At 41.4% G+C, this 20,611-nt stretch overlaps 1 protein-coding gene across 1 annotated transcript in view; it reads right to left on the reverse strand.

Annotated features, from left to right (window-relative positions):
- ANKDD1B (ankyrin repeat and death domain containing 1B) overlaps nt 1-20,611 on the reverse strand; it is a 65,249-nt gene that overhangs the window by 30,425 nt on the left and 14,213 nt on the right. Inside the window, exons 4-6 of the mRNA XM_046000497.1 lie at nt 10,882-10,980; nt 10,661-10,765; nt 704-802 (exon numbers count right to left, since the gene is read on the reverse strand). Coding sequence (XP_045856453.1) covers nt 704-802; nt 10,661-10,765; nt 10,882-10,980 — 303 coding nt within the window. The remainder of the gene's footprint in view (nt 1-703; nt 803-10,660; nt 10,766-10,881; nt 10,981-20,611) is intronic.

Below are 20,611 nucleotides of genomic sequence, written 5' to 3' on the forward strand. Positions count from 1 at the left end.
CATGACAGAGTTCAGGGCACTGAGAAACATGGCCTTCCAATGCTCAGGGTTGCAATGGGACTTATGAGAGGTTTCATTTTAATTAAAGCTGCAGTCCAGAGTGCGGGTCATATTATCCACAGTGTCAAGTGAAATTTACAATTTTTTAAAGTTTCAAATGTAAAGATATAGCTGTTTGAACCAGTAGGGAAAAACCATCCATACTTCTTGTTCTATCCTTGCTGTTAATTTGCTAACAAAAGTGAAATAACAGAAGCAAGCCCATATGACCTATGTGAAGGTACCAAACGATTTAGCGTGCAGAACTTTTGACCCCCAATCCCAAGTGTGTGTACGAATTCCTCTTAATAATCAAAGATATGCAGAAAGATATGGGTGTCCATTACAGTTTCGCTCCCCAGGGAGGTAACACTGAGTCTCTAGCAGACGTCAGGAGAAGAAAAGAGGAAACTGGAATTAACAGCGGAAAAATCCATGTAGTCTATTGATGTCACAAACAGTTATGGGGTGAAAATTAGCAATCTGTTTGGCCCACTGCAAAAGTAGGTTCATTTCATTTGGATATTCCATACTCTGACTGTAGCAGCAATTGAACAAACTGAACAACTGAACATTCCCGACCAAAATGCCATCACCAAATCTATATACCAGGTGTCACTCTCCTTTCTCTTGTTCTCAGCAAAGAAATAAAATTCCCACTCACCTTGTCCTTTTCTGAAGTATGTAGATTAAGGAAGATAAGTTTTTCTATCATTTCAGGATGGCCCTTCTCAGCTGCCCAAAGAAATGGTTTTCTTCCTTTCTGAAAATCAATCACAAACCTCCAGTGTTTATTACACATTTATTGAACAAGAAAGACTACTGACAGAATGGACAGCATTTTGATAGTTACAAGGCCAAGATGGTGCTTCTGGTTGTAGCATTTAGGCCCTTCCTAGGCAGTAACAATCCCTGTAAGTCCCAACCAGCTCCAGTTCTGAGTCATTGCCCAAAACTGTGGGAACTTCCCATCAGCACAGAATCATTTTTAGGGGACAGAAAAGTACTGTTCACAGGTGTTCCTCCCAAGCACCTGGGGAAGTGCCAATTCAGAGCCAGACAACAAGATTCCCGTAGGATTTTTAGCAACTTTCTGTGTTTGTTGAATAGTTCTGTTGTTCAACTCTTAACAAAGAGAAGCAATTAGGTGACCTGTCTCAGGTACTTGCACATCACACACTAAGCCTTGCCTTACTGATAAAAATGTGTGGGAGGGAGACAAACCATAAATGACTCTTAATCTCACAAAACAAACTGGGGATTGCTGGGGGGAGGTGGGATTGGGAGAGGGGGAGGGGGCTATGGACATTGGGGAGGGTATGTGCTATCGTGAGTGCTGTGAAGTGTGTAAACCTGGCGATTCACAGACCTGTACCCCTGGGGATAAAAATACATTATATGTTTATTTTAAAAAAATTTTTGGAAGGGGAGGCGAACCATAAGAGACTATGGACTCTGAAAAAAACCTGAGGGTTTTGAAGGGTCAGGGTGGGAGGTTGGGGGAACAGGTGGTGGGTAATAGAGAGGGCACGTTTTGCATGGAGCACTGGGTGTTGTGTAAAAACAATGAATACTGTTACGCTGAAAAAATAAATAAAATGGAAAAAAATATCAAATAAAATAAATAGTGGACTCTGAAATAAAATCTGAACTCAAGTTTAGCTTCTAAAAAAATTTTTAAAAAAATAAAAAAAAAATGTGCGATGCACCAAACAAAAAAATGTTTGGGTGGCTCAGTTGTTAAGCGTCTGCCTTCAGCTCAGGTAGTGATCCCAATGTCCTAGGATCGAGCCCCATGTCAGGCTCCCTGCTCAGTGGGAGGCCTGTATCTCCCTCTTCCATCCCCCCTGCTTGTGTTCCCTCTCTTGTTCTGTCTGTCAAATAAATAAATAAAATCTTTAAAAAAAAAAAAGATGCTATTTATTTATCTGAGCGAGAAAGCACACACACACACACACACACACACACACACACACACACACACATAGACGTGGGAGGGTGGAAGGGCAGAGGCGGAGGGAGAGGGAGAGACAATCTCAAGCAGACTGTGTGCTGAGCATGGAGCCCTACTGAAGGCTCACGGCAGGGCTCAACGTGGGGCTGAGTCTCACAACCCTGACATCATGACCTGAGCCAAAACCAAGAGTCAGGCATTTAACTGACTGAGCCACCAGGTGCCCCTTTAATTCCAGATATTTAAAAGAAGGAAAAGGAAGTTGGGGCAGCAAGATGGAGGCTGAAATATTTTCTTCAATTAAAGAAAACACTCACAAATTGGCTTGGTGTGTTATTAACCAAAAGCTTAGCAAGATGTTTGAAATGTGGGAAATAAGATTCAAGCCTCTTTGTAAGAATATTTCTAAACCTGAGATTTGTTATCTGATCCCCTGCTAATGCAGGGTTATGAAAAGATCATAGAGACTGTTAATTTGAAACAAAGAACACATGATTCCCCATTAACTGGGGAAAAAGGGAAGGAAAATGCTGAAATAATAATGGCAACAAAAAAAATGTCTAGAAGGATCCGTCCTATGGAACTCTGTATTCATGCATTTATAGAATCTGGAAAAAACAAAGTAGTACCAAAAAGTTCACCTAATTCACTATTCTTGAGCCAAACACGTTTGCCAATGAGGTCTACATCCCCAATCTTCAACCCCAGAAGGCTTGGCTCTCATCCTCATTCTCAGGAATTTACTAAGGAAGCACAATTTAAAAAAAAAAAAAAGAAAGAAAGAAACAGATTGCTTGGACCCCTAGTTTTCTGATTTTCTGCAAGTTATTAGACACCTAATCGAAAAACAGAATTTAGTCTTGAGCTCTGAACAACATTTTGGAAATGACAAATCAAAAATTATTGTGTCTGGCTTATACAAATATCTGCAAATAGTGACAATGGATAAAAGTTCGTATTTTAAAAAATCACAAGAAAGGGTGTGTGAGAGACAATTACATACTACATGAAAACATTTAGTCACATACCCTTATAAGTTATTTACTTATTTATTCCACAATTATTGAGCATCCACGAGTATGCCAGATATTGTGCTCAGCAACAGAGTGGCCAAGATGAAAAATACACTGCCCCATCCTCAAGAAGCTCAGAGTCCAACAGGGAAGATGAAAACATGAGCAAGTAATTAAAATGAAATGCAGTAACTGAGTGCTGGTGATATATGGGAGTATATAATTCAGCATGAGTGTGTATTTGTGGATGGGGAAGGAGGCGACAAGAAATGGAGGAAGAAGGCCTTTTAAATTCACTAAGGCACGGAACAGGAGAAAAGCGCAAGGGTGGTGACATTTCCTGCCCACCATCTCTCCCACTGGGAGCCTATGCCCTGTTTTTACAGCACTGTTAATCAAAGGCTCCTACTTTTTCCACCATCTATCCCTTAGTCACACTGTTTGGGTCAGGGTTGGTCACATGCCTGGCCAGACCACTCAGAGTCAACTGTGGGATATTTTTCTGGCACATTCTATGTGTATCTAGTCTAGAGTCATCGGCTAAGCCATCATTGACCCTCTTTGTCACCTGACAAGGAGAACCCGCCTAAGAATGAAGCCAGCACAGATGAAAAACAGAAAAAGAGACAAGAGCCCGGCTGACATCATCGGCGCTGCTGGAATCAGACATACCTGAAGTTACATGTGCACGACATGTGTGAGTGAGTCAATCACGTCCACTTTTTTTTCCTTTAAGTAGTTGGAATTGAGCTTCTCTTGCCTTTCACTAGCAGGGCTTCCTTAAACCACCCCCCTACCCCAAGGATCATCAGAATGAATTTAATGTCCACCAGAGGGTCTCTTTGGCTTCAACTAAACATTTCAGAATCACAGGATTATCACAGGCCACACCTGATACCAGTCTACTCTCAAGATGTGGGACACAAACCAAAGCTTGCCAGTGTCAGCTCTTCCTCTTCATACCATGTCCCACACAGCTGTCCAGCTGTTGGCTTTGAGGCCCCAGGGGACATCTCAGTTGCAAGGTGACAAATTCACACTGGGCAGGTACTGGAGCCACCTTGGCTTAGAAGGCTGGTGCCCTACAGGAACAGATATCCCCTGTAACAACTCCTCAAGCATAGCTTCCAGGTCCCCACAAGGGACATGCCCAGTTCGTTACAAAAGGTACTACCCTCAGAGAAGTCTACAGTATGGAGCCCCCATCTGGGGTTCATAGATCATCTGTAGTTCCTCCAAGTCCAAATGCTATTTGCTAATTAGGGGTCATTTTTATCATAAGCAATACCTACCTTATTTGCAGTGACACAGGGCCAGAAAGCTAACCAAAGTTTAAATTTTCACGCAGAAGCAAAAGAGGTTTTGTTGGCCCTTTACCCACAGAGACCATAAATAATACATGGGGGGATTGTGTCCTAGAGTAGACATCTGTTGATTTTGTATCTCTGTTCCTTTCTTCTAATAACAGCAGCTTCATTTTCCTGTAGAGAACTTCCCCAGTTATACACACATATACTCTGCCATTTATCCATTTAGTGCTGTCAACTGCCAGGCTTTAAATGCCCCATGAAGTGACCACTTAACCCAGGCTGGTCACTGTGATTGGTTCAGGATTGGGCAGATGATTCAAGTAGGCCAAACAGAGCTCTTCCTGAAATTCAGAACATGAACATTTGATGAGAGGAATTTTCTTTCTTATGAATCAAAATCTATAAGAATATCCATAAAAGGGGCTCCTGGGTGGCTCAGTCAGTTAAGGTCTGACTTGGTTTCAACTCAAGTCATGATCTCTAGGTCATGGGCGCAGCACTCAACAGGGAGTCTGCTTGAGATTCTTTCCCTCTCTACCCTTCCCCCCACTCATGAACACATGCACGCTCTCTCTCCCAAATAAATAAATAAAATATTTTTAAGTGGGTTAAGCCGCTGCCTTCGGCTCAGGTCATGATCTCAGGGTCCTGGGATCAAGTCCCGCATCCGGCTCTCTGCTCAGCAGGGAGCCTGCTTTCCTCTTTCTCTCTCTCTGCCTGCCTCTCTATCTACTTGTATCTCTCTCTGTCAAATAAATAAAATCTTAAAAAAAAAAAAAAGAATATCCATAAGAATATCTTTAAACTGGTAGAAGCCAGCTTTCCCATCATGTGGAGAGCGTATCTATCAATAATGCCAACACAGAGACAACAGAGAGTTAACGAAGGGGGAAAAAAAAGGAGCTGGATCCAGCTGTGCCCAAAACCATTCAGATATACCCTCAAACTCTTCAGTGCGCAATAAATAAATTACGTCTATTGCTTAATCTAGATTAAACTGGATTTTTATCACTCATAACAAAAAGCAGTCTAATACATAGCTAGCAGTTTGGGGATAAATACTACTAGAAGTACCAGGGATCTATTCAACTTTAAAATGGCTTCACTTTTGGGGCACCTGGCTGTTTCAGTTGGTTAAAGATCTGCCTTGGGCTCGCTCGGGTCTTGATTCCAGGGTCCTGGGATCAAGCCCTGCTTCTCCCTCTGACCCTCCCCCGCTCCTACCCTTATGCACGCTGTCTCTCTCAAATAAATAAATAAAATCTTTTAAAAAATTGAATAAAATGGCTTACTCTTACCCTTAGCTGCTATAAAGACCTGAATTTCTGCATGGCTAAACTATGTAACAGAGGACCCGCCCCCAAAGAAAGCCCAGTGTGGTTAAGAAATAGAAGGTTATCACAGATGAAATATTTTTCCTCACCAAGAAAACAACTATTACTTTAAACTTCGGATGCCCTTTAAAAATATTATCATCAAGAAAAAAATATGATAGCCAAATTACACAAAATAAGGGCATTTAAAGTAATCTGTACCTTAGAAACATACCAGAAGGCAACATAAAGCTGAAGTGAGAGCAAAATGAGCTATCAATCTTTCTCCTATCTTAGCACATATCATTAGGAAAAATAACAAGAACTCTAAAAATAATTTTTAAAAAGTTTCTTTCCACGTCTTATTTCCTTTTTTAACCTCCAAACTCTTCTAAAATGCTATTCAAGTTGGCCTCTATCCATTTGAATCCCCCAGGACTGATTCTCACCTGCAAGGCGGGAAGACCTTCCAGCCAGGACAGTGGAACCTGGCATCAGAGCTCCAGTTTCAGAGAAACCACAATGCCTTCCCAGCTCAGGATCCCAATACCCTTTCCTAATTAATGAAAATAAGGAGGGACCAGAATTCCTGTTGCTTTTTTCCTTGATTAACACAATGTCTATTTAACCTAACATGTTTTGATTCAATGCATTTAAGTTGTTTGCATGTGAAAAAGTCTGAGAGGTTGCCATTGTTTATTAGAAATTATTTTTCATTTTTCAGTTTATTAGCAGGGTTATCAAATTTGACAAGTTAACAAATTTAGCAAAAATTTCATAAACAGCCATTAAATGACCACCCAGAGATCAAACTGACCATCCTTTCCCACATGATACCAGAGATGGAGAAAGGAGAGCCTCTGAGAGGAGGCCAGGGAGAACCCAGCACAAAGCCCCCCAGTGCCCTATGTGCAGGTCTATTCCCCACAACATTTCCCCTTACTCTGGGACCCACAACCAGAACCCAGGCAGAAGGAAAAAACCAGCAGTTTGCTTAATAATGAGAGATTTGAGAGGGAAAAAAGAATGTTACTATGAATTAAAAACTGTTGAAGGAGGAATGCCTGAGTGGCTCAGTCGGTTAAGTGTCTGCCTTTGGCTCAAGTCATGATCTCAGGGTCCTGGGATTGAATCCCACAACCTGCTTCTCCCTCTCCCTCTGCCCACCACTACCTACCTCTGCCCTCCCCTGGCTTACGTTGTCTCTCTCAGGCTGTCTCTTTCTCTCATATAAATAAATAAAATCTGTTTTTTAAAAAAAGTGCTGCAGGAGCAGTGTGTTAAATATGCAGTCACAGAACTAGAGAGGGTGGAGTGAGTTCTCCCCTTGCATACTGGAGCCCTTAAATACTGGTCTCAGGTCCACATAAGAAGGTATGCCTTCCCAAATCCCCTCATGCTCATTATTCCCAACCCTCCAAAAAAGGAAGCTTCTTTGCATTTTGATCTCTAAAGACTCCCTATAAAGATTCCTTTGAACCAGTGGAAGTTCCGTTAAGTCTACAGCTGAAACCAACCTAACAGTGTACCACCAAACTCTATAAATATCCAACAAGTATTCATATACTCTAAGGCCATTCCTTTCTCTGCCCCTGCTCCACCCTAAACATTGTGAGTACTTATTTTTGACCACTAGATGGAAGTTTGCATGTAGACTCAAAACATCACTGCTTTACCAAAAACTTCTCTTGGCTGCTCTAATCCCTCTCCCTTGGAGAGGCCATGGAGCTGGAAGAAACCTCAAAATATTTTCCAGTGTCTTCCATCTCTCCCATCCCCACCCACATTCTCCTAGTTAAATCTCTTTTATTTCTTTTTATTATTTTTTTAATATTTTATTTATTTGACAGAGAGAAATCACAACTAGCCAGAGAGGCAGGCAGAGAGAGAGGAGGAAGCAGGCTCCCCATGGAGCAGAGAGCCCAATGTGGGGCTCGATCCCAGGACCCTGGGATCATGACCTGAGCCGAAGGCAGAGGCTTTAACCCACTGAGCCACCCAGGCGCCCCTAAATCTCTTTTATTAATAAAGACCTCCTCCTCGCAAGGCTTTCCTTGCTAGCTTTTGAAGTCCCCTCTGGGCTAAAGAGAATTTTACCCATGCTGGTCAGGTTAGCAGGCTCTCAGTCACTTTCTGCAGATAAGAAAGTATGCGAGAGGGTCAGCTGTGAAGGCAAAGCAGTCATTTCTATCAAATGCATTCAGTGAGCTCCACAATACTTTAAAGCAAACACAGAAAAATCTAATGATGAATTAATACACCTGAGCTCCTGATCCCAGGTCCTACTGGGTTTTGCCAACACCCTTGACCCACTCACAGATCTCAGAAAAAGAGTAGACTTTGTCTATTCCATTGATCCACCTAGGTTTCTTACAGAACTAAAATTGGACTCAGAGATCTTCTCTCACTAAATGAGCCAGGGGACTCATTATTTTCTCATTCCTCATATGTCTCTGAATCCATCTTAATTTTAACATCTCCCAGCTGGACATATCTGCACTGTCTGCTGCCAGGGCTCCTCTGCCTTTTTCCCAACAGACAGGGGAGGAGGAAGAGGGGTGGGAACAGGACAACTCCAGAGCCAGCTAAAGAGATGGTAGCCAAGAAGGTTGCTGGCCAGAAGCTGCAGACATGGCTGAGACTTCTCAGAACCCTGCTTTGGTTTTGAGTCCCTTCAGCCTCCGTGATCCTCCCCACACACGCTGTCTTCTGTGAAATCAGCCAGCGCCCACTGAAAGGGAAGACTGTCATGTGTCTCCTAGATAATATGCCTTCAACAAACATCTGCTAAATTGAACTGAGTGGAATTCATTCACATCCCTACTTAACATCAATCAAACCGAATGATCTAACTTCCTTTGTCACTGGGTGCTATTTGACTATGATTATCAGTTTGAGGATATCAGACAGTGTATTTTATCCTATAATAATTGTTATAATAACTACCATTTAGTGAGCACTTACCACGTATCAGGCTCTTTGCTAAGTGCTTTACAATCATTAACTCATTTAAACATCCCAACAGTGGCTGTTCAGTATTGCTACATGGAAACAGCTTAGGGGCAGTGTCTGACTGAAAAGGGGTGGTGGAATGGCTTACAATGAAATTCAGTGGCAGAGGCCTTTTTACATAAAATTGAGGAAATATCAATCATCTATATGAAATCATAGAGGTATTGCTGATAAAAAATTATATGGAAGTCCCCCTCCCCAATCATCCCTTTTACACACTGTAGCTTTGACCAGTTGGAAAACTTGCTTAAAGCTCATAGCTAATATATGCTCAGACCACAGCCCAAGTCTGTCTCCTCCAGGTTGTAAATGTACAGTTGCTCAGTCATACTCTGAGGAAGTAAAACAAATTTATAGACTTCATTTGAAGAAAATAGTTGTTATTATTATTGTTGCTAAGACTAAGGTCGGGGCACCTGGGTGGTTCAGTCTCTTAAGCATCTACCTTCAGCTCCGGTCATAATCTCTGGGTCCTGGGATGGAGCCCCACATCGGGCTCTCTGCTCAGCAAAGAGTCCGCTTCTCTTTCTGTGTGCTGTGCTAACCCTGCTTGTCCTCTCTCTCTCTTTCTGTCAATAAATAAAATCTTTTTTAAAAAGACTAAGGTCAGGGCACCTGGGTGGCTCAGTGGGTTAAAGCCTCTGCCTTTGGCTCAAGCATGATCCCAGGGTCCTGGGATCAAGCCCCACATCGGGCTCTCTGCTCAACAGGGAACCTGCTTCCTCCTCTCTCTCTGCCTTCTTCTCTGCCTGCTTGTGATCTCTGTCTGTCAAATAAATAAATAAAATCTTTAAAAAAAAAAAAGACTAAGGTCAGAAAAGAATGTGAAAATTTTTTACAAGAGGTAAAGTGAGGCATTACTGCTTAATTTCTGGAGAGATTTTATGGAGAATAATGTTCTAGGCACAGTGAAAAGGAGGTCCCATTTGAAATCAAAATGTCAACCTCACAGGGTATGCTCCCCTATGAGAAAAGCCTAGAAGAAGATATTCCAGGAAAAAGTCCCTGGCACATAGGGGATGCCCACTGTCATCTGAGAAGGGAGACAGGACAGCAGGATGGCACGGTGACTGGGGTCAGCTAGACCTGAATTCAAATCCTAGCTTTCACTTTCCAGTTTGGGGACACTGGACGAAGTACTGAGGTTCTGTGAGCCTCAATTTCATCACCTTTAAAAATAAGCAAAATCTTTCTGTATATGATTATGGGAATTAACAAGATCATTCATTCATTCAGCAATGATTTGTTAAGCATCCATATACACCAGGCCCTAGACCTCTCAATGAAATAATGTATGCAAATAGCTTTCCTCTATACCTAGAACACTAATAAATACTCAATAGGTGGTGGCTATTATTAGTATATACCTCCCTATGAAAAGAAAAAGAGGGGCGCCTGGGTGGCTCAGTCATTAAGCATCTGCCTTCAGCTCAGGTCATGATTCTGGAGTCCTGGGATCAAGCCCTGCATCAGGCTTCCTACTGGGCGGGAATCCTGCTCCTCCCTCTCCCACTCCCCTGCTTGTGTTCCTGCTCTCACTGTCTCTCTCTCTGTGTCAAATAAATACATTTTTTTAAATCTTCAAAAAAAAAAAAAAAAGAAAAGAAAAGAAATAGAATGTACACAAATATGGTTAACACTGCATTATATTCCATGACCCATTACTGCATTAGTCTTAGATCAAATACACTCCCAAAAGGCCACACATAATGGAGTAAAATGCAAACATACATTCTGAATACAAAACAGGGAGGATACTGTCCACAATCAGCCAGGATTAGGGAACAGAAAGGGAAAAAAGAATCTGATGCTTGCTCAATGCTTCCTGCCCTTCTCACATGAGATGCCAGGGCCACCACCAACACTTCTCATCTGTTCTGCCATCTCAGAGTGATGGAGGAGCTAGCTACGGGACCAGGTCTGTCTGTGCTGGCTGCTTTGGCAGCTCCAGCAGGAGTCGGGAGAAAGAGGAATTCGGTGGGGGTATGCATAGGACCTGGCCTACTATAGCAAATATACCTCATCAGGCTGGTCCAGGTCCTTCAAGTGCAGATCTTGAATGAGGTACTCCACAATGTGTACATTATTGCTCTGAGCTGCAAAGTGGAGGGCATTCATTCCATCCTGAAGAGAGCCAAGGTGAGCCAAGGTGAGGGACATAATTACACAGTGATCTTAGGACTTTCCCATCCCACACTGGGGCAGTGCGAACTATGTCCTGGTGTGGCCTACATACCTACCTCATTCTTGGCCCATTGGTCTGCTCCAGCTCGAATGAGCATGAGCGTGATCTCAAGACTTCCAGACCAGGCTGCAAGGTGAAGTACTGTCAAGCCATGCTTCCCCAAGAAGAAAAAAGAAAAGCATCTATCACTGGAATAAGCCATAACACAGTCTCAGTCAACAAAGGCCAAGTTAATATTCAGTTAGTGAAAATTAACAAATAGGGGAAAAACTTAATATATAGCAAATGTGATATTTCAATTCTATGGGGAAAAGGAATGCATTTAATAAGTGGTACAGGCACAAGTCAGTCTCCACAGGGAAGAAATTAAAACTAAATCTTATATCAGACACAAAAAAGAATAAGAAGAAAATCTACACAGTAAGGTACAGTGTCTTAATCCATAAGTTATAAAAGGAAAGAATGGTGGTAAAGTCAAGAAACAAATGATAGATTTTAAAACATGTATTTTAATAAAGATAAATGGTTCCTTTTTCTAATACATGAAACCTCTTGCAAATCAACAAAAAAGAAGGCAATTAAACCAACTGAAAAAGTGGACCAAAAAAGAAGGTGCTCTCTTATATTAGTGGAAATGAACCGTTATGGTTTGAGCAATCTGGCAATATCTATTGAAATTTTCAATTCAACCAGCGATCCCACTACTAGGAATCTATTCTTTGAAAATGAGTTTTTAGGACCTAATATTATGTAAATAAGAATATTAACTGTAGTCCTTAAAAATGAGAGCAAGGTAAATGTCTATCGATATAAGAATGCTGAACAAATTAGGGCACAGTCAGATCACATCAAGCAGTCATTAGAAATAATGAGTTAGCGGCATCAGGGAAATACAAATCAAAACCACAATGAGATATCACCTCACACCAGTCAGAATGGCTAAAATTAACAAGTCAGGAAATGACAGATGCTGGCGAGGATGCGGAGAAAGGGGAACCCTCCTCCACTGTTGGTGGGAATGCAAGCTGGTGCAACCACTCTGGAAAACAGCATGGAGGTTCCTCAAAATGTTGAAAATAGAACTACCCTATGACCCAGCAATTGCACTACTGGGTATTTACCCTAAAGATACAAACATAGTGATCCGAAGGGGCACGTGTACCCGAATGTTTATAGCAGCAATGTCTACAATAGCCAAACTATGGAAAGAACCTAGATGTCCATCAACAGATGAATGGATAAAGAAGATGTGGTATATATACACAATGGAATACTATGCAGCCATCAAAAGAAATGAAATCTTGCCATTTGCAATGATGTGGATGGAACTAGAGGATATTGTGCTGAGCGAAATAAGTCAGCCAGAGAAAGACAAAGATCATATGATCTCCCTGATGTGAGGAATTTGAGAGGCAGAGTGAGGGGTCTGGGGAGTTGGGAAGGAAAAAAATAAAACAAGATGTGATCAGGAGGGAGATAAACCAGGGAGACTCTTAATTTCACAAAACAAGCTGAGGGTAGCTGGGGGAGTGGGGTATGGAGAGGGTGGTGGGGTTGTGGACATTGGGGAGGGTATATGCTACGGTGAGTACGTGAAGTGTGTAAGCCTGGCGATTCACAGACCTGTACCCCTGGGGCAAATGATATATATTAATAAAATAAATTAATAAAAAAGAATCCTATTTATATATAAATCATTTGAAATATTCTATATAAAATTATATAGGTGTGCATGTACGTGAAACAGACTGACAGACTCAGTAAGTACCTACTGACCTTTAGGGATGCTGTGGGTAGTTAGACTTGTAGACGGAAGGAGCAGGAGAAAAGTGTGAAAGGAAACAGCCGGCAGTTAACATTGGCTGTCTCACGAAGGTGGAATTGGAGAGTACTAAACTAGGAAAGTTGGGACATGCATCCTTGGCCCCAAGTTAGAGAAGTAATATAGAGCAGACATTATGAGCGTGATCTGTGGAGTTAAAAGAAACTGACCTCCAATTTGGCTTTCCTACTTTCAAGCAGTGTTCTAGTTCACACTCAGCCTCAGATTCCTTAACTGTAAGTTCATGTGTCTGATCTTCTGTTTCCTTTTATCTCTGTCAAAAAAAATCACCAATTGCTCTGTTCAAGTGACTTCCATCTTAACTGCATCTCCTAATTGACTTTATTTGTAGTCAAGAAACCAGTTTGCTAGAGGTATACAGTATGACTAAAACAAGGAAGGAGGGTCTGTGGGGGGCACTTTCATTTGCCTTTTGACATTTACTTTGGTTGCCCCAGAAACTGCATTAATGTATTCTCTTCTTCTCAGGAAAATACAGGTACAGAAAAGTGAAAAGGAAGTCCCAGATTATTGAGGTGTAACTCAGTGGTTCTCAGTGGGGGAGGTGGGCCAATTTTGCCCCCCAGGGACATTTGGAGATGTCTGAAGATACTGTTGATTGCTGTGGCTGAGTGGAGATATTGGCATTTAGTGGGTAGAAGCCAGAGATACTGCAAAACATCCTATAATCCCAAACAGTCCCCCCCAACAAAAAAAAACCATCTGACCAAAATGTCATAGAGTCACTGTTGATAAATTCTGCTTTAAATGTACACACTCTATAAAATGTTCATTTCAGCTGTCACACTACCCAGTGAGTCTACTTAAGTCTATTTATATATTTACAGTTCCAATATGCAGAAAATGCTCATCAAGTTCTGCACTTTTTCCCAAGGACTAATGATGAGCAATAACTTGTTGAGGTTCTTCAAGAAATGTGCCCTAAACACAATTTCTCTCCTTAATGACTCTTCTCTACAAATTAATGGTCTTTATTCAGGAATACTAAATCCAGTTTCACATATGGCCAAAAAGAGGTCAGAAATATTTTTTAATTTATTTATTTTTATTTAAAATCAATTAACACATAATGTATTATTGGTTTCAGAGGTAGAGGTGATCCATCACTCTTATATAATACCCAGTGCTCATTACATCATGTACCCTCCTTAATGTTCATCACTCAGTTACCCCATCCCCCACACCCTACCCTCCAACAACCCTCAGTTTGTTTCCTATGCTTAAGAGTCTCCTATGGGGGGCATCTGTGTGGCTCAGTGGGTTAAGCTTCTGTCTTCGGCTCTGGTCATGGTCTCAGGATCCTGGGATTGAGCCCTGCATCAGGTTCTCTGCTCGGCGGGGAGCCTGCTTCCCCTTCTGCCTGCCTCTCTGCCAACTTGTGATCTCTCTCTCTCTGTCAAATAATAAATAAAAATCTTTAAAAAAAAAAAAAAAGAGTCTCTTACGGTTTGTCTCCCTCTCTGATTTTGTCTTATTTTTCCCTCTCTTCCTCTATGATCCCCTGTCTTGTTTCTTAAATTCCACATATCAGTGAGATCATATGATAATTGTCTTTCTCTGATCAACATATTTTGCTTAGTTTAACACCCCCTAGTTCCATCCAGGTCAATTGCAAGTGGCAAGATTTCATTTTTTGATAGCTAGCTGAGTAGTATTCCATTGTATATATACACCACATCTTCTTTATTCATCTGTCAATGGACATCTGGGCTCTTTCCATAGCTTGGCTATTGTGAACATTGTTGCTATAAACACTGGGGTGCAGGTGACTCTTAGGATCACTACATTTATATCTTTGGGATAAACACCCAGTAGTGCAATTGCTAGGTCATAGGGTAGCTCTTTTTTTAACCTTTTGAGGAATCTCCATACTGTTTTCAATAGTGGCTGAACCAGCTTTCACACCCACCAACAGTCTAAGAGGGTTTCCCTTTATCTGCAACCTCTCCAACATCGTTTCCTGACTGGTTAATTTTAGCCATCTGATGGTGTGAGGTGGTATCTCACTGTAGTTTTGATTTGTATTTCCCTGATGCCAAGTGATGTTGAACATTCTTTCATGTGTCTGTTGGCCATTTGGAAGTCTTCTTTGCAGAAATGTCTGTTCATGTCTTCTGCCCATTTCTTGATTGGATTATTTTTTCTTTGGGTATTGAGTTTGATAAGTTCTTCATAGATTTCAGATACTAGCCCTTTATTTGATATGCCATTTGCAAATAGCTTCTCCCATTCTGTTGATTGCCTTTGGTTTTGTCACCTGTTTCCTTTGCTGTGCAAAAGCTTTTTATCTTGATGAAGTCCCAATAGCTGATTTTTGCTTTGTTTGCCTTGCCTTTGGAGATGTGTCTAGGAAGACGTTGCTGCAGCTAAAGTCAAAGATGTTGCTGCCTGGGACGCCTGGGTGGCTCAGTGGGTTAAGCCGCTGCCTTTGGCTCAGGTCATGATCTCAGGGTCCTGGGATCAAGTCCCGCATCGGGCTCTCTGCTCGGCAGGGAGCCTGCTTCCCTCTCTCTCTCTGCCTGCCTCTCTATCTACTTGTGATCTCTCTCTGTCAAATAAATAAATAAAATACTAAAAAAAAAAAAAAAAAGATGTTGCTGCCTGTAGTCTCCTCCAGGATTTTGATGGATTCCTCTCTCACACTGAGATCTTCCATCCATTTTGAATCTATTTTTGTGTATGGTGTAAGGAAATGGTCCAGTTTCATTCTTCAGTATGTGGCTGTCCAATTTTCTCAGCACCATTTGTGGAAGAGACTGTCTTTTTTCTATTGAGTGTTCTTTCCTACTTTGCCAAAGATTAATTGAGGGTGCATTTCTGGGTTCTCTATTCTGTTCCATTGATCTATATGTCTGTTTTTGTACCAGTACCATACTGTCTTGATGATTATAGCTTTGTATTAGAGCTTGAAGTCCAGGATTTGTGATGTCACCAGTTTTGGATTTTCCTTAGGTGGTCTCGTCCTCATTAGATGGCTTTAAGTTCCACACAAACTGTGCTCGCTTCGGCAGCACATATACTAAAGTTCCACACAAACTGATGACTCCAAAAATCACGTCTCCCTGTCAAACAAATGAATTGACATCTCCAAGGGATCACAAGACAACTGTTCAGTCACGAAAAACATTGCACTGTGAGTTTCCCAAAGAATAGCAGTAAAACCAGATGCTTTTCAAGCCCTTCTCAGAAATATTTTTGATAGAAGATAAATCACACTTGGATAGGAGCTCTACTTTTTCCTAAAAGGTCACTCCTAATTTCAAAGCAGGCAACACTTAAAGATTTCAAACACTAATCATAAAATCCAAGAGTCAGGAATTCAAACTGCCAACAACAGGAATCTTTGAAGCCATATATTCCAAGTGGAGCCATCATTCCTCAGAGGCTAAGAATCACTGCTCACAGATGTTAATTCCCTAACAAAAATGTTCATAAAACTATGTCTTGTGACAAGAAACTGACATGTCTAGGACAGTCTGTGAGCATGTGTCATGGATTACACTCACACTTGTACAGAATGTTCTGTAAAGCATGAAAGGCCCACAGTCAGTGGCGATCTATCCCTATCAACAGTGTGGTCATAGGTGAGGTCATTAACTTCCCCTGAGGAATACATGGACTGGAGTACCTCCCCAGAGATAAGAAGCTGAGAGCTGATGCTGTCATTATTCTCTAAGCACCACCTACTCTCCACCTGGGATCCTTGACTCACATCTGTTAAGAGCTTCCAGTTATCCAGTGTGCCTCCTCCCAAGGATCAGGGATGCAACTGACTTTGAACCTGGAGCTCTCAGCACCTAGGACATGGTTAGCTTGTAATGCCTTGAGAGATACATTATGTTAAAGGTCTTTGTCCTTGCTCCCTTAATAGACTGTACACCCCTCAAAGTAGGGACTGTATCTCATGCCGGTGCTTCCTGACACAATCATCTAGGGATCTTGTTAAGTCACAGATTCTGATTCAGGAGGTCTGGGGTGGGGTCTGGGATTCTGCATGTCAAGCTCCCAGGAAAGGCCAGTGTTTCTAGTCTCAGGAAAACACTTTGAGTAACAAGAACTTAAATGTTATTAAATCTCCAGTAGCTGGCCTGGAGATTTACCCACAGGATAAATATTGATGGTGAAGGGGTTCGGTTGTTGGCTCTTTACAAACAGGTGTTAGAAGACAGATCTGCCAAGTCAAATTCAAGGCTCATGACCCAGATAAAGAAAGTTTGACCAAACAGAGCATTGCTTGGATTATAAAAAGCATTTTCTTAGTTATGTTCTAATGTCACTGTGACTAAAATTATAGAAATATTAAACTTAGTGAAACTTTCGAAGTGGAATGCAGAAGAATATCTGGAATATATATGTACAATACCACATTTCCCACCTGACAGCATTTCAATCTTACAAGGCCAAATTACAAAAAAAAAAAAGCTGATGCTAGCTTCCAAATGCATGTTTGGAAAAGCCTCAAAGAGAATAAGTTGGTAGAACATCTCTTCATCATTCCAGGAACTGACTTAGTCTGACAGAAACCAGTAGTATATTCAATATTTTAGAAACATGGTGATCCTCAGACATGTTGTTTAAAAGAAAAGATGCTACCAACCTGGGCAATGGATGCGTAAGTGTTTATTGTACAATTCTTTTCCTTTTTTAGTATGTTAAAGATTTGGGATCATCCTGGGTAGAATGGAGAAAGTACACTGTCTCTCACCAAATACAACTAAAATCCCCAGACAAAATTCACAGAGTAGCTATTTGAAGACTCTGAGAAGTAAATGATAGCAGGTAGATTGGAAAGTAAACCATAACTTAGAATATAAACAAAGATTGTTTCCTGATTTGGTTTCTGTTTTTTTCCTTCCATACTTTGCAGCTTGAACTCAATGCAGTATAAGTCACAGAAATGTGCTCTCGGAACAGACAGAAAGAGCTCCAAGAGAAGCCCTCTCTTTCCAGTATGAGGAGCAGAAGGGGGGCCTTACAGGACAGAGAAAGTAGCAGAAATACTGTTTCTTTATTCTCTTCTGGCCCTGCCCCAGGCAAGCCTCATTCCCAAAGCTGGAACCCTGTGGTAGAAGGGGTAGCAACAGCACTAACTGGGCAAGCACCTAAAACTAACAGAGAAATCCTCTTGGACCAGAAGAGTGGGTGGGGTGGGGACCCATGCTGGTTATTTTCCTTCCTCAGTCCCATGAGCTCCCATGAGCAACATAGCGAGCTCAGAGGGCACACATTTGACTTTCTAGTCAGAATGGCGGGGAAAGGGGCTCTGAAGCTGGAGAATGTGGGGGTGAGGATCCTGGAGAGGTGGAAGCTTGAGAAGTGAGTGTGTGGCCTCACCCCGATCTGTACACAGACCAAACGCTACAGAGCATGACCAAGGCCTGGCATGCTGAACTACGGGGCAGACCACTGCCCAGGCCTCAGACCAGGCCCTGGATAGTGCACCCGTGGAGTAGGTCCAAAGAGCTCTGCAAAAGTGTTGAAAACTGAAGGGAAACTAGTGTCAAATGATGAAGAAACTGGTTATCCCTATGCAAGGAAAAAATGAACCTTGACCTCTTCCTCATACTTTATACTTAGTAACTCAAAATAGACAATAGATCTAAATGTAAACATACAACTCTAAACATTTTACAAGAAAAATAGGAGAAAATCTTCATGACAAGTTAGGCAAGTCATTCTTAGGTACAATACAACACCCAAGTTCATTTTTTAAAATACTGCTAAGTTGGACTTCATCAAAATTAAAAACTTTTGTTCTGTGAAAAAGATATATTACAGAGTGTGAGAAAATATTTGCAAATCACAGATCTAACCAAAGACCTGTATCCAGAATATGTAAAGAACTCTCAAAACTGAACATTAAGAAAGCAAACAACCCTATTAAAAAATATTTAGAAGATTTGAATAGACACATCTCCAAAGAAAATATACAAATGGCAAATAACACAAGAAAGATGCTCGATATTATTAGCCATTAAAGAAATGTAAATTAAAATAGCAATGAGACACCAATACATATCCATTAGAAAACACAACACTGAGGAGAAAAAAATGAAAACTGGGACATCTGGGTGGCTCAGATGGTTAAGCATCTGCCTTTGGCTCAGGTCATGATCCTAGGGTCCTGAAATCAAGCCCCACATCAGGTTCTCTGTTCCACGGGGAGTGTCTCTTCTCCCTCTGCCTCTTCCCCAGCTTGTGCTCTGTCTCTCTCCCTCTCAAATGAATAAATGAAATCTTAAGATAAAATGAAAAAATGAAAGCTACAAGTGCTGATGAGGATCTGGAACAAATAGTTCTGCTACACTGCTGCTGGAAATGCAAGGCCCAGACACGAAAGAAAAGTTTCTTTCTTTCTTTTTTTTTTAAGATTTTATTTATTTGACAGACAGATATCAAAAGTAGGCAGAAAGGCAGGCAGAGAGAGAGAGAGGAAGGGAAGCAGGCCCCTCACCAAGCAGAGAGCCCGATGCGGCTGGATCCGAGGATCATGACCTAAGCCGAAGGCAGAGGCTTTATTCCACTGAGCCGCCCAGGTGCCCCAGAAAACAGTCTCTTACATACAGCTTACTATGCCACCCAGATACCTTGCTCCTAGGGCGTTCTACTAGAGAAATGAAAACTTACACCTATATAAAATTGGTACACAAATGTTGATAGCACCTTTATTTGTTTTTTGTTGTTTTTTGTGAATAAAACTTATATTTAGGTTTAGCCAGCTGGACTCGGTTTAGATGATCCCAGTTCTGTTGGCAACATCCAAAGCATCGTATTCAGGAGCCAACTGAACATATGACTTCTTCTCTCCATCAGGCCTGATCAGTGTGTGGACCTTGGCCACATCAACATCATAGAGCTTCTTCCTAGCCTGTTTGATCTGGTGGTGGTTGTCCTTGACATTCACAATGAACACAAGTGTGTTGCTACCTTCTGTCTTCTTCACGGCTGAATCAGCAGTTGGGGTGGCAGGGAAGCTGGATGATGGCATCGTGATCAAGCCTGTTTCTCTTGGGGGTACTCTTTTGAGGCTATTTGGGCTGCCTTGGAGATGCAGTGTCATGGGCCATCAGAAGGTAGGTGATGTGCAGGTCATCTTTTTTTTACTGACCATGAATGCCTTTCAGCACCGCTTTCTTGGCCTTCAAAGTCTTTGCTTTGACCTCACCTTTGGGAGGGGCAGGGGCTTCCTTCTTAGCCTTCAGCAGACATCTTCATGAAAGTGATAGAAGTTTTATTTGTAATAGTAAAAAACTGGAAACAACTCTAACGTCCTTCAACAGGTGAAGGCCTAAATAAACTTGTGGCACATCTATATACAGAAATACTATTCAGCAACAAAAAGGGAAGAATTACTGATACATAGAATAGGAATGAATCCAGGAGAGATTTTTCTGAGTGAAGGAGGCAATTGTCAACATGTTATATGCTATGTGACATCATTTATACGGCATTCTCAAAAACACAAAAATATAGAGATGGAGAGAAGAGGGTTTGACTACAAAGAGGCGGTATGAGGAAATTTTCTGGGTGATGCAACTGTTCTGTATTTTGTTTACGGTGGTGACTACATGAATCTACACATGCCCTAAAATTCATAGAACTGTATACCAAAAAGAAAGAAAATTGTGTCGACCATTTAAAATTTAAAACAAAAAGTTACTGTATCAGGGTTTCAATGTCAAAATAAGAACAGACCCTTGGAAATCAGTTCTATTACCAAATCATCTTTTTCAGGCTAACAAACATTGTAAAATAATCAAATAACAATTTCCAGACCCAAACAACATGTAAAGTACCATAACCATAATACAACTTACTATCCTCACAAAATTAGAGTGCTTTCTGTGCCAGTTTTTAGTAAAGGGTACTTCTTCATTCTGATTATACTACGTAACAATCAACTTGCCTACTAATCTCAGAGGAATAAAGTAGACAGAGAAGG

Source organism: Meles meles, chromosome 3 (assembly GCF_922984935.1).
Source record: "Meles meles chromosome 3, mMelMel3.1 paternal haplotype, whole genome shotgun sequence".
In the NCBI taxonomy this organism is placed as follows: Eukaryota; Metazoa; Chordata; class Mammalia; order Carnivora; family Mustelidae; genus Meles; species Meles meles.